A 15,792-nucleotide genomic window follows, 5' to 3' on the forward strand; every position below is an offset into this window, starting at 1 on the left:
TTGGCATACTTGTTGATTGGGTGAATATCTGAGGGTCTAGAATAGACCTTATTGGAGTTTTTGATTTTTCTAAAAAAGCGATGCATTGTGGGATTGTTTCGAGTGTATTACAATAGAAATCTCTTAGGAATTCCTCAAGGGAATTCTATTGTAATACACTCGAAACAATCCCACAATGCATCGCTTCTTTAGAAAAATCAAAAACTCCGATAAGGTCTATTGGGCCTACGAATAATTTGAAGCCACTGAAGTTGAGCCCAGTGCGTTGCGCATGTTCGACTATTTTCCAACCATTTATTTTTCGAAATTCTTCCAAGAATCAGTTGAACACTTTGTTTGATATCTTTTGATTGGATTAATATATTTGGGAAAATTTTTAACAGTGTTGCTGATCTAAGATTAAAGTTTTATTCCTGTGAAAATGGCAATTACAGGGTGTCCCGGTAAGAAAGTGTTGTTTTGGTCAAAAGTAAAAACACTGCACACCTTTTTAAGAAAGACTTTATCGAGGGCGAGAAAGTTCGTTTTGTCGCATTTTAATAGTTATTTGTCGTTCTTCTTAGATTGTCTGATAAAGTGATATGGGGTTCAACTGACGGTTATATTTTCAATCTGTATGTAAGGACTAAACTTTAATGGCTAAGTATACTACCTGTGGTAACCACCTCTCCTAGTCCAGCTCCTAGCATGAATAGGTTGCAACCGTTGGCAGAGTTTCCAAAGGCTCCTGGCCCCCGGATTTCTAGCCACCCCACCAGGCTCTTTCGGATCAAATTCCCCCAGTGTTTCATCGATTTTCAGGCCCCCTATCTAACTGTCTCCTGCATTCCCAACCTGGTTGATTATTTAATTCATGGATTTCCCCATAGGTTCCGTTAGGTTTTAGGAGTACCCTTTCTCACAGAGGGAGGAACAGTTCTTCTGATGTGACTTTAAATGATCAAGTTTCGGCGTCAATCATGAAAGAACTAGAGCGAGGTTACACCGCAGGCCCCTTTGCTACTTCTCCTAAGCATACTTCTCCTCTTACTTATCTTCACTGTTCTCCTCTTGGTTTCCTTTTCTAATGCACTTCAATGTGTTTTTAGTCGTCAAGTAAGAATAGTGTCTGTTTCTTATGGATATTATGTTTCAGGTCTTTGAGCTCTTAGGTATTCCTATAGCAAAAAACAAGTTGGAGGGTAAATCCCAGAGGATCGTGGTCTTGGGGATTGAGATCGATTCAGTTAACATCGCCATCCGGCTACCTGCAGACAAGAAACTTAAGTCTTTCCAATACTGTAATCTTGGCTAGTTCGGAAGAAATGTACCAAGCGTGACGAGCGTGAGCTCCTTCTCTCAGAGGTTCTCTTTCCTTTACATGCAAGATTATTAAACTCGGTATAGGGTTATCCTTCGTCGTCATATTCACCTTTCTACTTCCGTAGCTAAGCTCCATCAACATATCTCTCTTAATAAATCAGTTTGAGAAAATTATATTATGTGGTCTAGATGGAAAATCCCTTTATGCTGAGCCCTGTTGTGTCTTCCCAATCCCTAGCTTGCTTTGTCTACTGATGCGTCCTTCTTGGGTTTTGGTTCCTTTTATCTAGGATATTGGTTCTCTGCTCCCTGGCCTCCACCTACAAACTGTCTACTTGAGAGAGTTTACCGCACCTTTAACGCCAAACACCTACAGATATGACTTTTTTTTACAAAATATTCCTTCTTTCGAATCAAGTCACTTTCCAGTCACTGAAGCTTCTTTGTGTTTTTTATGCTGTTTCGTTCAAGACTATCAAGTGTATATATTCGAAATTCTTTGTCAAAATATTATGCTCAGTCAATTTTCTCGTTTATCAGACTTTGACATCTTATTTTATACTCTTCGTGGAATCCGGCGATCTCAATGTAACTCATCCGACCATCACAATTCAACACGTTCATATTATCCTGGACTATCTCAACCACTCGGGATTTTCACCTACCGACAAAGCCATGTTTCAAGCTGTCTCTTTATACTTGTATTCTTTGAGTCACTTAGGATATATCAATCTTTAGATACAGTATTCAATGAACTTTCCACAATAAAATTTCTAGCATTTCTGTCCGGTATTGCCGAATCTTTTTACCAGTACGCCGGTATTTGTTGGATTCGACTGGATTTTTGCCGGTACCGTTATTTAAGAAATTTTTGACTGGTTTTCCGGTATTTGACGAAAAAATTACCGGTATTCCAGTATTTTGTACCCTCGGAAGCCCCCCACTTATATACAAAGTGCTGAGTCATGGCGTATACCTTGACGTTTAAGGGACACTAAGGAAACAGTTCGTGAGGAAGCTTGTACCAAATCCCCCTCAATTGATATGAATTGACCTTGGAAATAGTTATAACCCACAATAAAACCCAAAGGATTGGAGTTAAACCAGTGAACCAGTGTTCTTCATTTCAACTTTCCTTATTCAAGTTGACTAATAAAATTCTGTTTCTAGCTATAAACTACAAATATCACATATCTACAAAATACCAAATTATAAAATGTTAATCACTCTATTAACAGCGGTTTTCGGCAAACAAACAAAGCTCCTTCGCTCGTGTGTTTGACATCTCCACTCGGAAGTCTCATAAAGTCTATATCATTTTTCACGTGTTTATATGCAGCCTTGAAGTCAAACTTCCCATAATATGTGGCTGTGATCCAGTCTAGAAAATTACTCACTGTACCTAGATTGATCTCTGAATAACGGTACTTATATTCTACAATTTCAAAGCCAGCATCTAATAGAAGAGTCTTTAGCTTCTCTGGATTTTCACGGTAATAAAACCCACTGATTTCTTCCTGCTCCTCAAGTGTTAGCATCGCTGTCGCTAATTGCATATTAGTTGACCGATTGAATGAGATGTTTCCGACAAAATAGCCACCCGGTTTTAGGACGGACAAGATACGTCGGAAAGTGATTATTTTTTCCTCTGTAGGAATCCAATGTAAAACAGCATTTGAAATGAAAGAATCGTAACATTTTTGCTTGAGGATAGGTAAGTGGACACTCTTACAAGAAATGAATTTGATGTTCTTTAAATTACCGTATTCTTTTTTCGCTACCTTGATCCTCTCCATGTTTGGGTCAAGTGCGATTATCCTTCCCTCTTCGCCGACCTAAGAAACAGAAAAACCGAATAACTGCAAATTTCTTGCGAACTAACAGTCGCTGGTAAGCAATTTCTGGCTAATGTTGAACACGTCCAAGAAAAGCTTCAACCAATAATGAACTATTTTAGCGGCTAAGAATCTAGTTTTAATATTGTGCACGGTTAAAATGAGAAAGAAAATTCACTCTGATTTGAGGAAGTTATATTTTCCGTATAGAGGGGTCCCAAAAACCTGAAAAATTGTAGCTGCAATTACCGCTAAAAAATATTGGCACTTTTGGGTATTTTAACATTTTTCAGAATTTAAAGGTCAGGCGAGAATTGCAGTTTCAGCACTTCCACTTTGTTTTATTGTGTTTTTCTATTTTGAGGGGTTAAGTGGCTTCCAGACTATAATGTTAGCTTTATTGGAACATTTTTGAGCATTTCCCCTTTAGCTTCAAATATTACAGGGCGGAATGTGGCAGCAAAGAAAGAGAAAAACCTTTGGAATAGCCTAATAAGCGCTATTAAAATATTAACCACGCTCTATCTATGATAAAACATAGATCTAATATTTCATATAACCCCTTACCAATCTTGCGAGAATGGCAGCCAAGTTTCCCGATCCACAACCGATTTCCCCGATAATGTCACCATGTTTCACCGGTAAATATTCCAACAATTGGATACCATATTTCTTTTGAACACCTTCCGTTTTGTGTTGATATAACTTGGCTGATTTTGAAGCCTCCATGGCACTTGAATGACTGGAAATGAAAAGTTTGAAATAGTGAAACGACTTACCAAACTCAATGCAAATTGCAATGGAAATTAAATCTAGAGAATTACTTATTCCTCAGTCGCAACGATAATCGGTAGCAATACAATTGGAGTATAATTTTCCAATAGGGGACGATAATTTGGCCAATTTTCTCAGTGGGGGAAGAGTCCCACCTATGGAGTGGAATGAGTGCCATAAATATCCAATTCAGACACTCGACGGAAGTTTGCAACCAATCGGATCAGTTCAATACCCGGTCGGGCCAGTTAAGTACTTGGTCGGATCAGTTTAGAATCAATCGAGTCAGTTCAGAACTCAATCGAGTGAGTTTAAAACTAATTGGGTCGGTTAAGAATCAATATGGTCAGTTTAGAACTAGCTAGTCCGAGCCACCGGGTTTTTTCCGGTTTATTCGGGTATTCTAGATTGTGTACAAACTGGTCTGTTGATTATATTTTCTAGCCTGGAAGGAAAATAAATTAACTACGATAAAAGGTTAAGAATACTGTATAAACAAATGGCCTTCAAACAGGGGGGGGGTCATGCAGTTATTATATAAACACTATGACAATTACTACCGTGGTGGTATATAAACCAAAATTTGGGAAAACAGTTACTCCACCAGTGGACTAACTGCAACATGGGTGGTGCCTAAGCCCAAAATTGTCGATTTTGGTAGGATATGGTGTACTAAGTGAGCACATTTTTCAATTTTTTACTTAAAATTTTAGGTTTTTAAAAATTCCGGAAGCAAAAACATTCAAAACATTTTTTCAAAATTCAAAAAAAAATCACGAAATTTTTTCTTCAATCAAGGCATGAAAGATATTTTAACAAACTTGGAAAATGATTGAGATATTTAACTCTTGAACGGTCGTTAATAAGACGTACCCAGTAAAATGGTATCAAAAATGAGGGATTCAGTGAAAAAATTGCCAAATTTGGCATTTTTGGGGGTGGTATACACCAATTTTGAGGGTAAAATCAGTTAGTACACTATGGAATAACTGCAAGGGTGGTGGTGTTTGTAGAAAATGTCCCAAATTGCAGTTACTGCACATAGTGTCAAGGAGTAACTGCAAGACCCCCCTGCTTCAAAATGCAATATTGTGGGTATAGGTCGATGTTCTTTGATGATGTTTTAAAATGTTCTTTTCGTTCTTATTTTTCTGTTCTGTATTCTTTTCTACGTTTTTCTCTTTCCCTTATTCTTCCTCTTGTTCACAGATCCAGTGAAGTTGTGTATAACCCACAAACCAGAGTTGTTAAAATTATAATCCGACTATCTGAAAAATCCGAAATGAACCGGTGATTTAAACCGGCATTTTTCCCGGTTAGTCTGCATTCGGTGTCCAGTACTGAAAACTGACTCGATTGAGTCTGATCTGACTCGATTGAGTTCTGAACTGACTCGACTGGTTGCAAACTTCCATCGAGTGTCTGTATTGGGTATTTATGGCACCCGATCCACTACAAACATTACACCCAGTCACTTTCGCTTTTGTTTCAAGCAAAAAGAAAGGTAGTTTTGAATGCTTTGGCTGAACAAACGGGTCAGATCGTAACATTCGCCATATCCCTTTTAGGGCAGAGTCTGGTACGCGCAGAATGGATGATCTTATATGAGATTTGTGAGAAGGGGTGTAAAAATTGTTCTTGTCATGAGATTTTGAAAAGTTTTCAACAGAAGGTGAAGGAAATGTAAGCACTCATACCTCATTGTGTCTGCAAGTCTTCTGTCTTTCTTGTCTTAGAAATTATTTCCCATTGCTTCACCAGGTGTCCAGTTTGATGGTCAATATAAAAATGAAAAGAAAAAGAAAAATGAAAATCAAAGTAGAGAAAAATAGGCTTGAGAATGAAGTAATAACAAGGATTCACTGTGCAATCAAAAAACCACAAAATTTTCTTAAGTCATGAATGAAAACTAAGGATTGCATGGTTTAATATTACATGAATCCATTGATATAAAATTTATATCAAAATTTGTTTTACTATAAAAAGTTTTCTAACATAATAGTTTCAATACCAAGAGGTTTCGGTATTCAGGTTATTTTTATTCTTTCGTGAATGAAATGATCAAAAGGTGAACCTTCGCTGCTCATTTTACGACACAGTTTTCGAAATATGTTTACGCGTTCTTTCATCCCTTATATCATGTGACGTCATCAATCGGAGACATTGATGTTGACAACGCCTTAGCAACACCGGTTATTAGACAGTTTGGAAGATTCATCACGTCCAAATTTGACAGGCTGTGTCTTGGGAGATTGCATCACATCTTAAAAAAAATATATCCGATCCGTAGTAAAAGATTATACAATATAAACGATATAAATTTACAACTGGGTGGCCATGGGCTCTCGATTTGAAAGTGACCGTATTTGCTGATGAAAGTAAAGCGTATCAAAATAAGACCCTTACAGAAAATTTAGCGAAAATTTAGCAAAAATTTGAGCAAACTTGAAAAAAAATACCCTAAAGGCGCATTTTTGGAATTTTTCTGTCAATTACTTAGGGTAACAATGGTTGAATTTCGTTACCCTACAGTTAATTTTGAAAAACCTGAAAAATTTTGAAATATTTTAAAAATTCTTTAAAATATAGTTAAATAGAATAGGCCATTTCGAAATGAGCTGCCATTAAGACGATATACAGTCTAGGCCTTGAGGTAACACGACTACCTAATATTTTGGGGGTTCCGAGCTAACAACGTGATTATTTTGGAGGTAAAGTTGATAAAATGTGTTATTGGTTTTGTAAACAAGATACAAATGAAATTTTATATAAGATAATTTGTAATATACAAAAATTTCTTTAAATTACTTTGAATTAGTTCACCAGGCCAAGTCCATCAGGATTGAATAAATACCTAAAGCGGGTTAGTTTTAATTTCCTGATTCTCTGACTTTATATAATACGCATGTAATATTCATCTAATATACTATGAAATATTTTTTTCCAAAATTCTAAAAAAGTGGAGGTAAAATAAAACCAGACTGAAACCTAACTTTTACTTTAGAAACTAGGTGCCGGGTGTGTCAAAAAAAAATTTTGACGTAGCTTTTTCTACTTATGCTAGACTCGTAAAATTTAGCAAATATGATCTTTTTGGCACACCCGGTATATTAGGAAATAAATTAATAAAGGTTATAAATGGCTTAATAATTCAAGAAATCTATGCTGGCTTTGGCGGCTTGTCCGGATAGAACATCCACAGCAGACACCTTAATTTCTGTATCACCAAAAATCATAGTGGCTTGGAGTTCTCTCGGTTTTCCGCGTTTTTCAACTGGAATGTCTTCTATGTTCACATCAGGCATCTCTATGCGTAATTTTCCACATTTCGTTGCACCTTTATCAGTAGTATATAACACATCAAGATTTTCTGTGCAATAAATGTTTATAACTGTGGATTTCTGTTTTGATCGCGCGGGCGCATAACTTCGTGTCACACGGTCACCAAGTCCGACAGATTCATCCACGCGTACGAAGCAGTCGAAAATATCTTTACACCAAACAACGCCATCTTTAATCACGCGTTTCGATTGATCATGCTTGTTCGTATCAAACTTATTCAATACACCAACACCGTACGTATAAGCGGACCGCCTGACCCGCACGACCGTTGGATCAAGACCGAACAAGACAGCGCCTTTGAGAATAGCCAGACAAACATCGTTAGGGATAATGACGCGAACGCGACCGTCAAGCGCTTCTCGGATGCTTGATTGTAGTAAAGGCGATTCCGCGAAACCACCCACAAGGAATAAATGTTTGACATGTTTCAAGGATGGTTTCATCAACAAATGTTGAATGTGTCCAATAATTTCATTCACTACAGGATCAAATAACTTTGCCATGATGTTGGAATTGAATCTTAACATTCCTTGCGATGACCATTTAATGTCGGGGTTTTTGAACTTCTTCACAGCCGCTTCCACAGTCATCCGCCTGTGCTTCTTATGGTAATCAATAAAACTGAAAGGCAGTGAAATATTCAATGCACTCTGATTGCCCGGACGGGCTGTCCGCTTTTTAGCTTCAAATGAAATCATTAAATCAACCCAAGATGCTGGTCGTTTGACTTTGAAACGTTCAATGAAATCTGCTTCGAAAATGTTTTTCAGTAATTTTTCGAATTCTCTATCCACCGCTGTAGCACCAGCGGGTCCACCAGTCCCTTTGTGGAGCTCTTTTAGTGTTCCTTGTGAAACATCCAGTTCATGGACAGTAAGGTCGACAGTACCACCTCCACAATCTACCACTACGTATTGTGTGATACCTGAAGAACAAAAAAATAAAGATTTAAGATATCTCTCATGAACTTTTGTAGAATGATTTGGGGTTTTCTCTATTTTCTTCTATGGATCTTTTTAGTTTGGACTACGACTTTTAGAAACCACGTTAGAATTCACTGAAAATATACAATTTTAGTAATCATAAAAAGGCTCAAATCTTAAACATAAACAAGACTCGAACAATGCCTCTAGGCATATGTTGAACCTCATTTAAAAACATTACACTACTGAAAAATATGCATAAGGTTCTACACATTTACCTTATTCTTATAGGAATCATATATAGAGGTCTGCGACTCAGACTAAAGAAAGAATTTTTGGAAAACGTTTCCATTCAAGGAGAATTCGACGTGAATAATTTACCTTGGAAATCTTCAGAGATCAAAGAATCGTCTCCCGCTTTCGCTTTCAAATCATCTTCTAGAACACAATCTCGTATCCGTAACTTCCGACAAAAGATAGAGGCTGCTTCAGGCTCGAGAGCAATTAACAACCGATCAGGATGACTCAACGATGCAATACCAGCCTGAAAATAGAAAGGAAAATATTTAGTCTTTGCCAAAACTGAGTATGTATACAATAAATAAAGATTATCCACGCTTTCGGGTGTTCTCAACTTTTTGGGTTTAAAGCTCAAAGAGGTTCATTTGTGTTCTTGTTTTAGCATTTTGAGCGCATTTTGGTCTCATTTCCTTGCGCCTCTTGTTATTAAAAATAATATCTTTAAGACTTGTTTTTACGAATCTATTACGAAGCTATAAGATTAGCCAATATTCGTCTATATTAAATTTTTCATAAGAGGAATTTTCGTTGGGATCTATCAGATAAGGGTTCATATAAAGAGTTACAGTTGAGTCTCCATAATACGAAAGCACAAATTTTTTTCGAGTTAATGAATTTCGAGTTATAAGGTTTATTAGTTAGAAGGCATTGAAGGACGAAAAAACTTGTTAAAGAAGAAATCCCAAGTTCAACTTTAAGTAATTCCACTTAATAAACATTTCTTACCTCATAAGCAGCCGTCCTCATGAACTGTTTTGCTGGTTGTCTCCAGATTGCGGGCACGGTCACCACCCATGTGATATCCTCTTCAGAAAGTTTGGCCGTCGATTGATCAGACAGTTCTTCCAAAACATGCTGTTTGAAAAAGCGAAGGGCGTGTGCGAAAACCTTGAGGGCGGGGTACGCCTTTCCATTGGCAGCTTTGATTTCAACACCGCTGTTCAGATCCTATGAAAAGATAAAGAATTTGTTTATTGAAATTTGTTCTTGAGGGGTATAATTTTTGGATGGTTAGTATCAAGATACTAAAAATCGTAGAATTCTTGAGACTACGTGGACAATTTATGTAGACAAAATACTATGGAATTTCATTGTCAAAAAGTTTTTAATCATTCAGTTTGACAAATGACAAATTATGGATTGGTTTAATGAGGTTCCAACATCTTAGGGTGGGTTTAATTTGAAGGCTAATTATTCAATCAAAAAGAGGAGGGATTTCAATCATCATTCATACATTCTTAATTAAATGCTTATTCAAGGTGAAAGTTTTCCGATTGAAATACAGTTGATTCCCGCTAATTCGGACTCGAACGGGAAATATTATTTGTTCGAATAACAGGGAGATTTGAATTAAAGAGAGTATTTTAAGAGAGTTTTCTACTTGGCGAGAACTGATAAAAAGTTCGAATTATAGAAAGGTTTGAATAATAGAAGTTCGAATAAGCGAAAGTCAACTGTATGTTGTTAGGAATCGTAATGTTGAAGACTCCTTGGAGACTCCCTTCATCAAAAAGAGACCCACTAAAGCCACCTTAAACATTTTTATTTGTTTTGTCAATCACCAAAGCATATTACTTTCGAGGTATGTCGTATTGAATATTAACCCATCATGCAGAGTGCTTGAGGCAGGGGTGTTTAGAAATTCGTTTATCGCTCTAGGAGACTAGGAAGATTTGAATAAAGTTAAATTCTTTTGAAAATTCTTCTTATTTGATTCATTAAGCATCCTAAGACCACATGATGTAATACCTCTTATGGATGATTTTACTAACAAATGAATGCGTAATGAGTTAAGGTAATTAAAACTTCATTTAAAGCTGATAAATGATTCCATGGTGAGAAAATCTCATCAGTGTAATGGAATTAATTATAGGTTATTCATGTGTAAGTGGCCAACAACAAGGATTTTCTTCACAGCTCACCATGGCAGCGGTCAATCTCCCGCTCAGAATCCTTTTTTTTCAAAAGAACAAGAGAAAAGTTCGGATCAAGGAAAAATAAAAATCAAGGAGTCTCCAAAAAATTCCAAGTGTTATTGGAAATTTAAAAAAAAGTAATAGAAATCTGACGAGACTTGTTAGGAGAAAAAGCTAAGCTAAACTTAAACAGCCCGCAGTCTTAGAAAGCAGTTGTTATTTTTTATCAGAACAATTTAAGAGAACAATTTAAGAGCAACCCTAGGTCTGGAACGGCTGAATTTTCGGCGAATTATGGATCAAACGATAACGCAATCTACCATAGAAATAAGAACAGCTTATTCTTATAAAAAATAGTGTAGTTGGATTCTGTACTTTTTGTCCACTGACAAGAAGAAGCCTAGGTACTAGTATGCAAGTGGTATTAGAGTCTGATATTCGATGGCACCTGACTGTGCCTCTTTATACGTAATCTCTTTGTGTGGAGGAAGTAGGAAGACTAAATTGTTGAATGACAAAACTATAGAAAATAGGTATTACAAAATAAAGGGGATTTAGATCAAAAGTTAAAATAAAAGGGTTTCTCATGAAGCAAGTTATTTTTATCCCACTCAGCATAATTGAAAGATACTGGGAAAAATGCTGTATCATCGAGTCACTGAATGATTGTACAAAAAAAACATGCCATATTCTACAACCCTTTGAAAGGCTCTAATGATTAGGATCAGCAAATAATTTGCTAAAATAGACAAAACACAACAAGACATTTACTTTTTGAATATCGTGCTTAAGGTACCACAAAATTATTCGATTAAATTGGCACATTACGAAATGTAGAACACAAAGCATCAGAAATATATGACGAATTGAGATTCTGAGATCATCGCTGGGCTATTACAATCATTTTTTACAGGTAAGGCTAGTCGATCAGTTTGCGCTTCCGACATTTGAGCGAACACGATGAGATTGAAAAGTATGACAATTTATTTGTAATTCACAGAGGCTACTTATCAAATTCTTTCTAGCATTGATTTTATAATCATGTTAGTCATAACAAGGTAATAGAGAAATCAATGATGATTTTTATGAAAGAGGAAACAATTTTAAGACCACAAACTTGTGTAATAAGAGATTTTTCTCCTTTAAATTAGTAGCAAAAAAACTTCTCTTTGATTTTAAATTTTTTGCGCAGTGCAGGAAATCCGGGTCACTATATGATATAGGCTTCTAAACGTCACTGAAAGAACGTCTTTCTCCCAGGATAAACTCGATTTGCATTTTAAGTAAATTAATACAAGTATGTTGAGAAAAACCATAAACCTTAGAAACAAAAAACGTTTGACCTTGTAAAACAAACGGATTTGAGCGTAATCGTGAAATTTTCCCTTTCCTAAATCCCTTCAGAGACTTAAAATAAAACCTTTTTTCATAAACAAATTGTGAAACCGGTGAAACGAATCATTTTGTTATTGCAAGCAGACTAAAAGACGGAGCTTATCTACAAACCTATCTCATCTTGATAAGTAACACAAGGAATTTCAAACATAATGAAAGTACACGTTTTTTATAAGAACAAACTTTATAAGAACATAAGGCTTCGATGGCCAAAATGTTAAGAACAAGTTAAGGCTTTGGGGACTCTAAAACAACCGATTTCTAAGAAAAACACACAAAAATACCCACTAAATGGCGAAAATAAGAACATGTTAAGAACATTTTTAGGCTTAAATCTGAAAAAGCTAGGAACATCCGAAGGATTTAAAAATATTAGATGTTCTTATTTAAAAAAACGTGTACAGTTAAGAATTTCATACCTCGGATCCATGTAAGGTCATTTTGAATTTATCGAAGTACAACCATTTCTTGGCATCATTTGCGTCTAAATCGTGATAAAAATCTCTCGCACCAAATCCAAACGAATGAAAAGAACCATCAGGTTTCAATAAAAGGGTGGTGGGCGTTTTCTGATTACTGACACCCGGATCTCCACCTTCCCACCGTCTCATCATATGTATACTATTCGCATCACGAGTGAACGAAAAAGCGTATCCACTAAATGTAGTTCCAAAGTCAATCGCCACAACGACTAAAGAATTGTGCTGTCCGACAAAAGACATCCGAACGCCTGAATCAACGGACGCCGCAAAAGCGGACGTTTGCGAATTTCGTGAGATGATACTTCCCGAACGGCTAGACATGCGATCTGTAGTTAGACTAGAATCCATCTCTCTAGGTGATGTACTGCCTGACCCTCCATAGCCAGGATCTTCTAAATGATTCAAAGGATCAATACTTTGGTGTGAATTAAAACTTCCTTTCAAATAACGTTCAAAGTTGGATTTCGCAGCCTGGTCTCGCAATAAAGAATGGTATTCACGTTGTTGCTCTTGTGACATTGGATACGAGTCTAGTCCATGGTATGTTGTTGGTCTTTGTTGCGGTCCTGTTTTGTAGTCGTAGTTATTGTTGTAAGGTCGCGGTGAAGGTTGTTGGTTGTATAAGTGATGCCCTTGGTGTTGCAAAAAATATTTCTCATCTGGATTCATCTCGCTGAAACGTTTATTAAACAATCTTTCTTGTGATGAATAATGATCTAAAGAAGTCTTTTTGCGAAGAATAACATCAGTCTGTTGTTGTTGTTGATAAATATTATCCTGTGACCGATATTGAGGTGCTCCAAACTGTTTTTTAATACGTTGAAGATTGGCTGACGATGCAGTTATGTTCTGATCGAACTCGTTGCTGCCTCCTCTTTTTACACTGGTATGTGAACTGTTGTTATTGAGGGCATCAATCTGTTCAGTTCGCATTAATTGACGTTCCATATTTTCTGTTAATGTACTTCTTAATAGCTTAAAGTCATGAATAGCTTGCGTGTATTTATCTTGTAATGCATTCAAATTATTCTTTTCATCTAGAGAATTTTCATTCATTTGCGACGATGATAAACGTAAGTCACGCTGGCTGGACATAAACAAAGGACCTTCTCTTTCTGATAATGACAAATCACCATGGTAACTGACTCGATTATTTTGATGATTACTACTAGTAATGGAGCCCATTGGTCGGTATGCATTCATCGTTGAGATATCATTTACTGAGCGACTAAGGGAGCTGGTTTTGAGCAAACCCACAGCTTGATTTCGTGGATTTTCACGTATAACATGCAAAGAGCTGTTGCGCTGTACAGTAGGGTTCAAGCTGGGAAAGGTATCTCCCTGTAATCGATCGGTGGAATGTTTCCTTTCACTAGTCACTGATTCATTCTCGTGAAGTTCATTCATAAACTCATGAGCTTCTCTCTCAGCCTCACCTAAATCAAAACTCTCTTTGCTTTCACGACTCATCGTACGTTCGGTTCGTTCGTTGAAAAAGTCAGGCGATCCTGATCGATCGTCGGTTAAAGTTTGAGTGTCTTCGCTACTGAGCTGTCTTGTCGAACCCAACAAATAAGTTGCAGTAAAATCGTCAATCTCATCTGAAGTCATTTTTTATCCCTTCTTTATACACACATAAAGTTTTTTTTATTAAAAAGTTTATCAAAACAGTAGATGTTTTTGTTCTGTTAGCTCTGCGATTACTCTTTCAACAATAATTGCTATTATTATCCATTGACAATTGAATGTGACAACGTTTTGATTGAACTTCTCATCCCAAAAGAAATTGGACACTTATTGTAAATGACATCATTTTCTATAAGATAAAAAGTCAAAAAATTTAACAATGATTTTTAATAAATGGTCTCGAATTTCACTTTTAATACCCTCTAGGGTGCATCGCAAGTAGTGTTTCAATTAAAGAATCCCGCTTCGCTAAAAGCAATTATGAATTACAGATAAAATTTAGATATTGGTGATTGAGATATGATTGGACCCAAAAATAAACTTTTTATTGCAGATACCGAAGATTAGAACTCTTAAATTGATTTGCATATCCAAAACAATGCCAGACAAACTTTCGGGTAACCTGGTATTGCCCATACTCTGGAAACTGGTGGGATGATTTTTTAGGTAAGGGTATTGAATTTTTGTTTCCTTCATAACTCAAAGAAAATTTGATCAAAATTAATTTCCAATTTTTCGAAGCTTTATACCGCTTTGTTGGGTAAAACCTACATCTCATGATAAGTGAGCAAATCGATAAAATAAGTTTGATCAACAACATCAAATAAAGCTATAAGCGTCACGGGGTAAGCGAAAATTGGCAAAGCTTGAAAGAAAAAATGGGCTGAGCTGAGAAAGTGTATTTTATTATTCAGGCTGTGTTGGCATTTGAAATACTTCAAGGGATAAATCTGAAAAAGAAACTTTCCTTTTGCCAAAAAGACGTCACAAAAATAAGAAGTTTGGTTGAGCGTGAGGCTATTTACGGCGTGAAGCGTACGTGTGTCAGCCTGTACATATGATTCTGAAAACAATCTTGCTTAGATAGAATATATACAGACCGGCACACAGACTTTTCACGTCGTAAATATCCTCATACTTAACTTCGCTTATACCCTCTGGATGAGTAGCGAGTACCTCACCAAAAACCGGCTTTTTTTACTCCGAAAACTGCTGGAGGAAACAATAAAACAGATCGTTCGTAAATCAAAAAAAAGAACGAGAAGAGAGAATCTCGTAATCACACCCTGCGATATGGTTAACTATGCGATATGGTAAGACTTAACACTTCGAAAAATAGAAGACACTCTGACTTGTTTCACAGATCTACCCAATGTGAAATTTCGTTCCCGGTGAAAGATATCATCTCATTACAAAAAGAACCCCTTTTATTCTATTCTAAATGAGCAAAACTATTTTACAAAGTCACTGTCATGCGAAGATTATTATGACATCCCTTTAAAAAGATATTTCGTTCGATCTTAATCAAAATTTGGATCATATAGACATGAAATGAAAATCTGAAACACAAATAAATTTGGAAATTGACGCGGTTTTACAAATAACATGAAGTTATCAAGAGTCAACATCAGGCAATAAAAAGGCGCGAATTATCTACCTATAAAATGTAGTCAAGAGGGGATGCCTGTCAACTAGTAATGAGTCGAGAAAAGATCAAGCCAAGTATGTCACATAAATTAGAACGAAGTTTGCAAAAATTCTAAAACTTTACTAAAAAAGCTAAGACAGGTACCATGCAACTCTCATTTATTTCACTGTCCAATTTTCTGATCGCCGTCCCATTTGAACACACAATTGAAAGAAAGTTAACGCTAGAAAAGAAAAAGCCGAATCGAAGAACCTCGAGCATTCTGATTAAAAATGACAGACAGTTTTTTCAAAAAAAAATCCGTGCCGGAATCAGAACCAACAAACTACCAAAGAACCAAAAAAGAAGAATTATTCGATAAACTATTTTTTACACTATGAAAAATGTAACACTGCTTATCTAAGCAAA

At 36.3% G+C, this 15,792-nt stretch overlaps 2 protein-coding genes across 2 annotated transcripts; both read right to left on the reverse strand.

The window, feature by feature from the left end:
• Positions 1-2,422: 2,422 nt before the first annotated feature.
• On the reverse strand, positions 2,423-5,716 carry LOC136818602 (ubiquinone/menaquinone biosynthesis C-methyltransferase UbiE-like). Its single transcript, XM_067074933.1, has 3 exons — positions 5,609-5,716; positions 3,705-3,879; positions 2,423-3,137 (listed from the first exon to the last, which is right to left on the reverse strand). The coding sequence occupies exons 1-3, from the start codon at positions 5,611-5,613 to the stop codon at positions 2,526-2,528; spliced, it is 792 nt and encodes a 263-aa protein (XP_066931034.1). The 5' UTR covers positions 5,614-5,716; the 3' UTR covers positions 2,423-2,525.
• Positions 5,717-6,623: 907 nt separating this feature from the next.
• On the reverse strand, positions 6,624-14,085 carry LOC136818603 (heat shock 70 kDa protein 12A-like). The gene is made up of 4 exons (XM_067074934.1): positions 12,207-14,085; positions 9,203-9,424; positions 8,558-8,720; positions 6,624-8,178 (listed from the first exon to the last, which is right to left on the reverse strand). Exons 1-4 carry the CDS (start codon positions 13,878-13,880, stop codon positions 7,055-7,057), a joined length of 3,183 nt encoding a protein of 1,060 aa, XP_066931035.1. The 5' UTR covers positions 13,881-14,085; the 3' UTR covers positions 6,624-7,054.
• Between the last annotated feature and the right edge of the window lie 1,707 nt (positions 14,086-15,792).

This window comes from Clytia hemisphaerica, unplaced genomic scaffold (genome assembly GCF_902728285.1).
Source record: "Clytia hemisphaerica strain Z4C2 unplaced genomic scaffold, Clytia hemisphaerica genome assembly, whole genome shotgun sequence".
Classification (NCBI taxonomy): Eukaryota; Metazoa; Cnidaria; class Hydrozoa; order Leptothecata; family Clytiidae; genus Clytia; species Clytia hemisphaerica.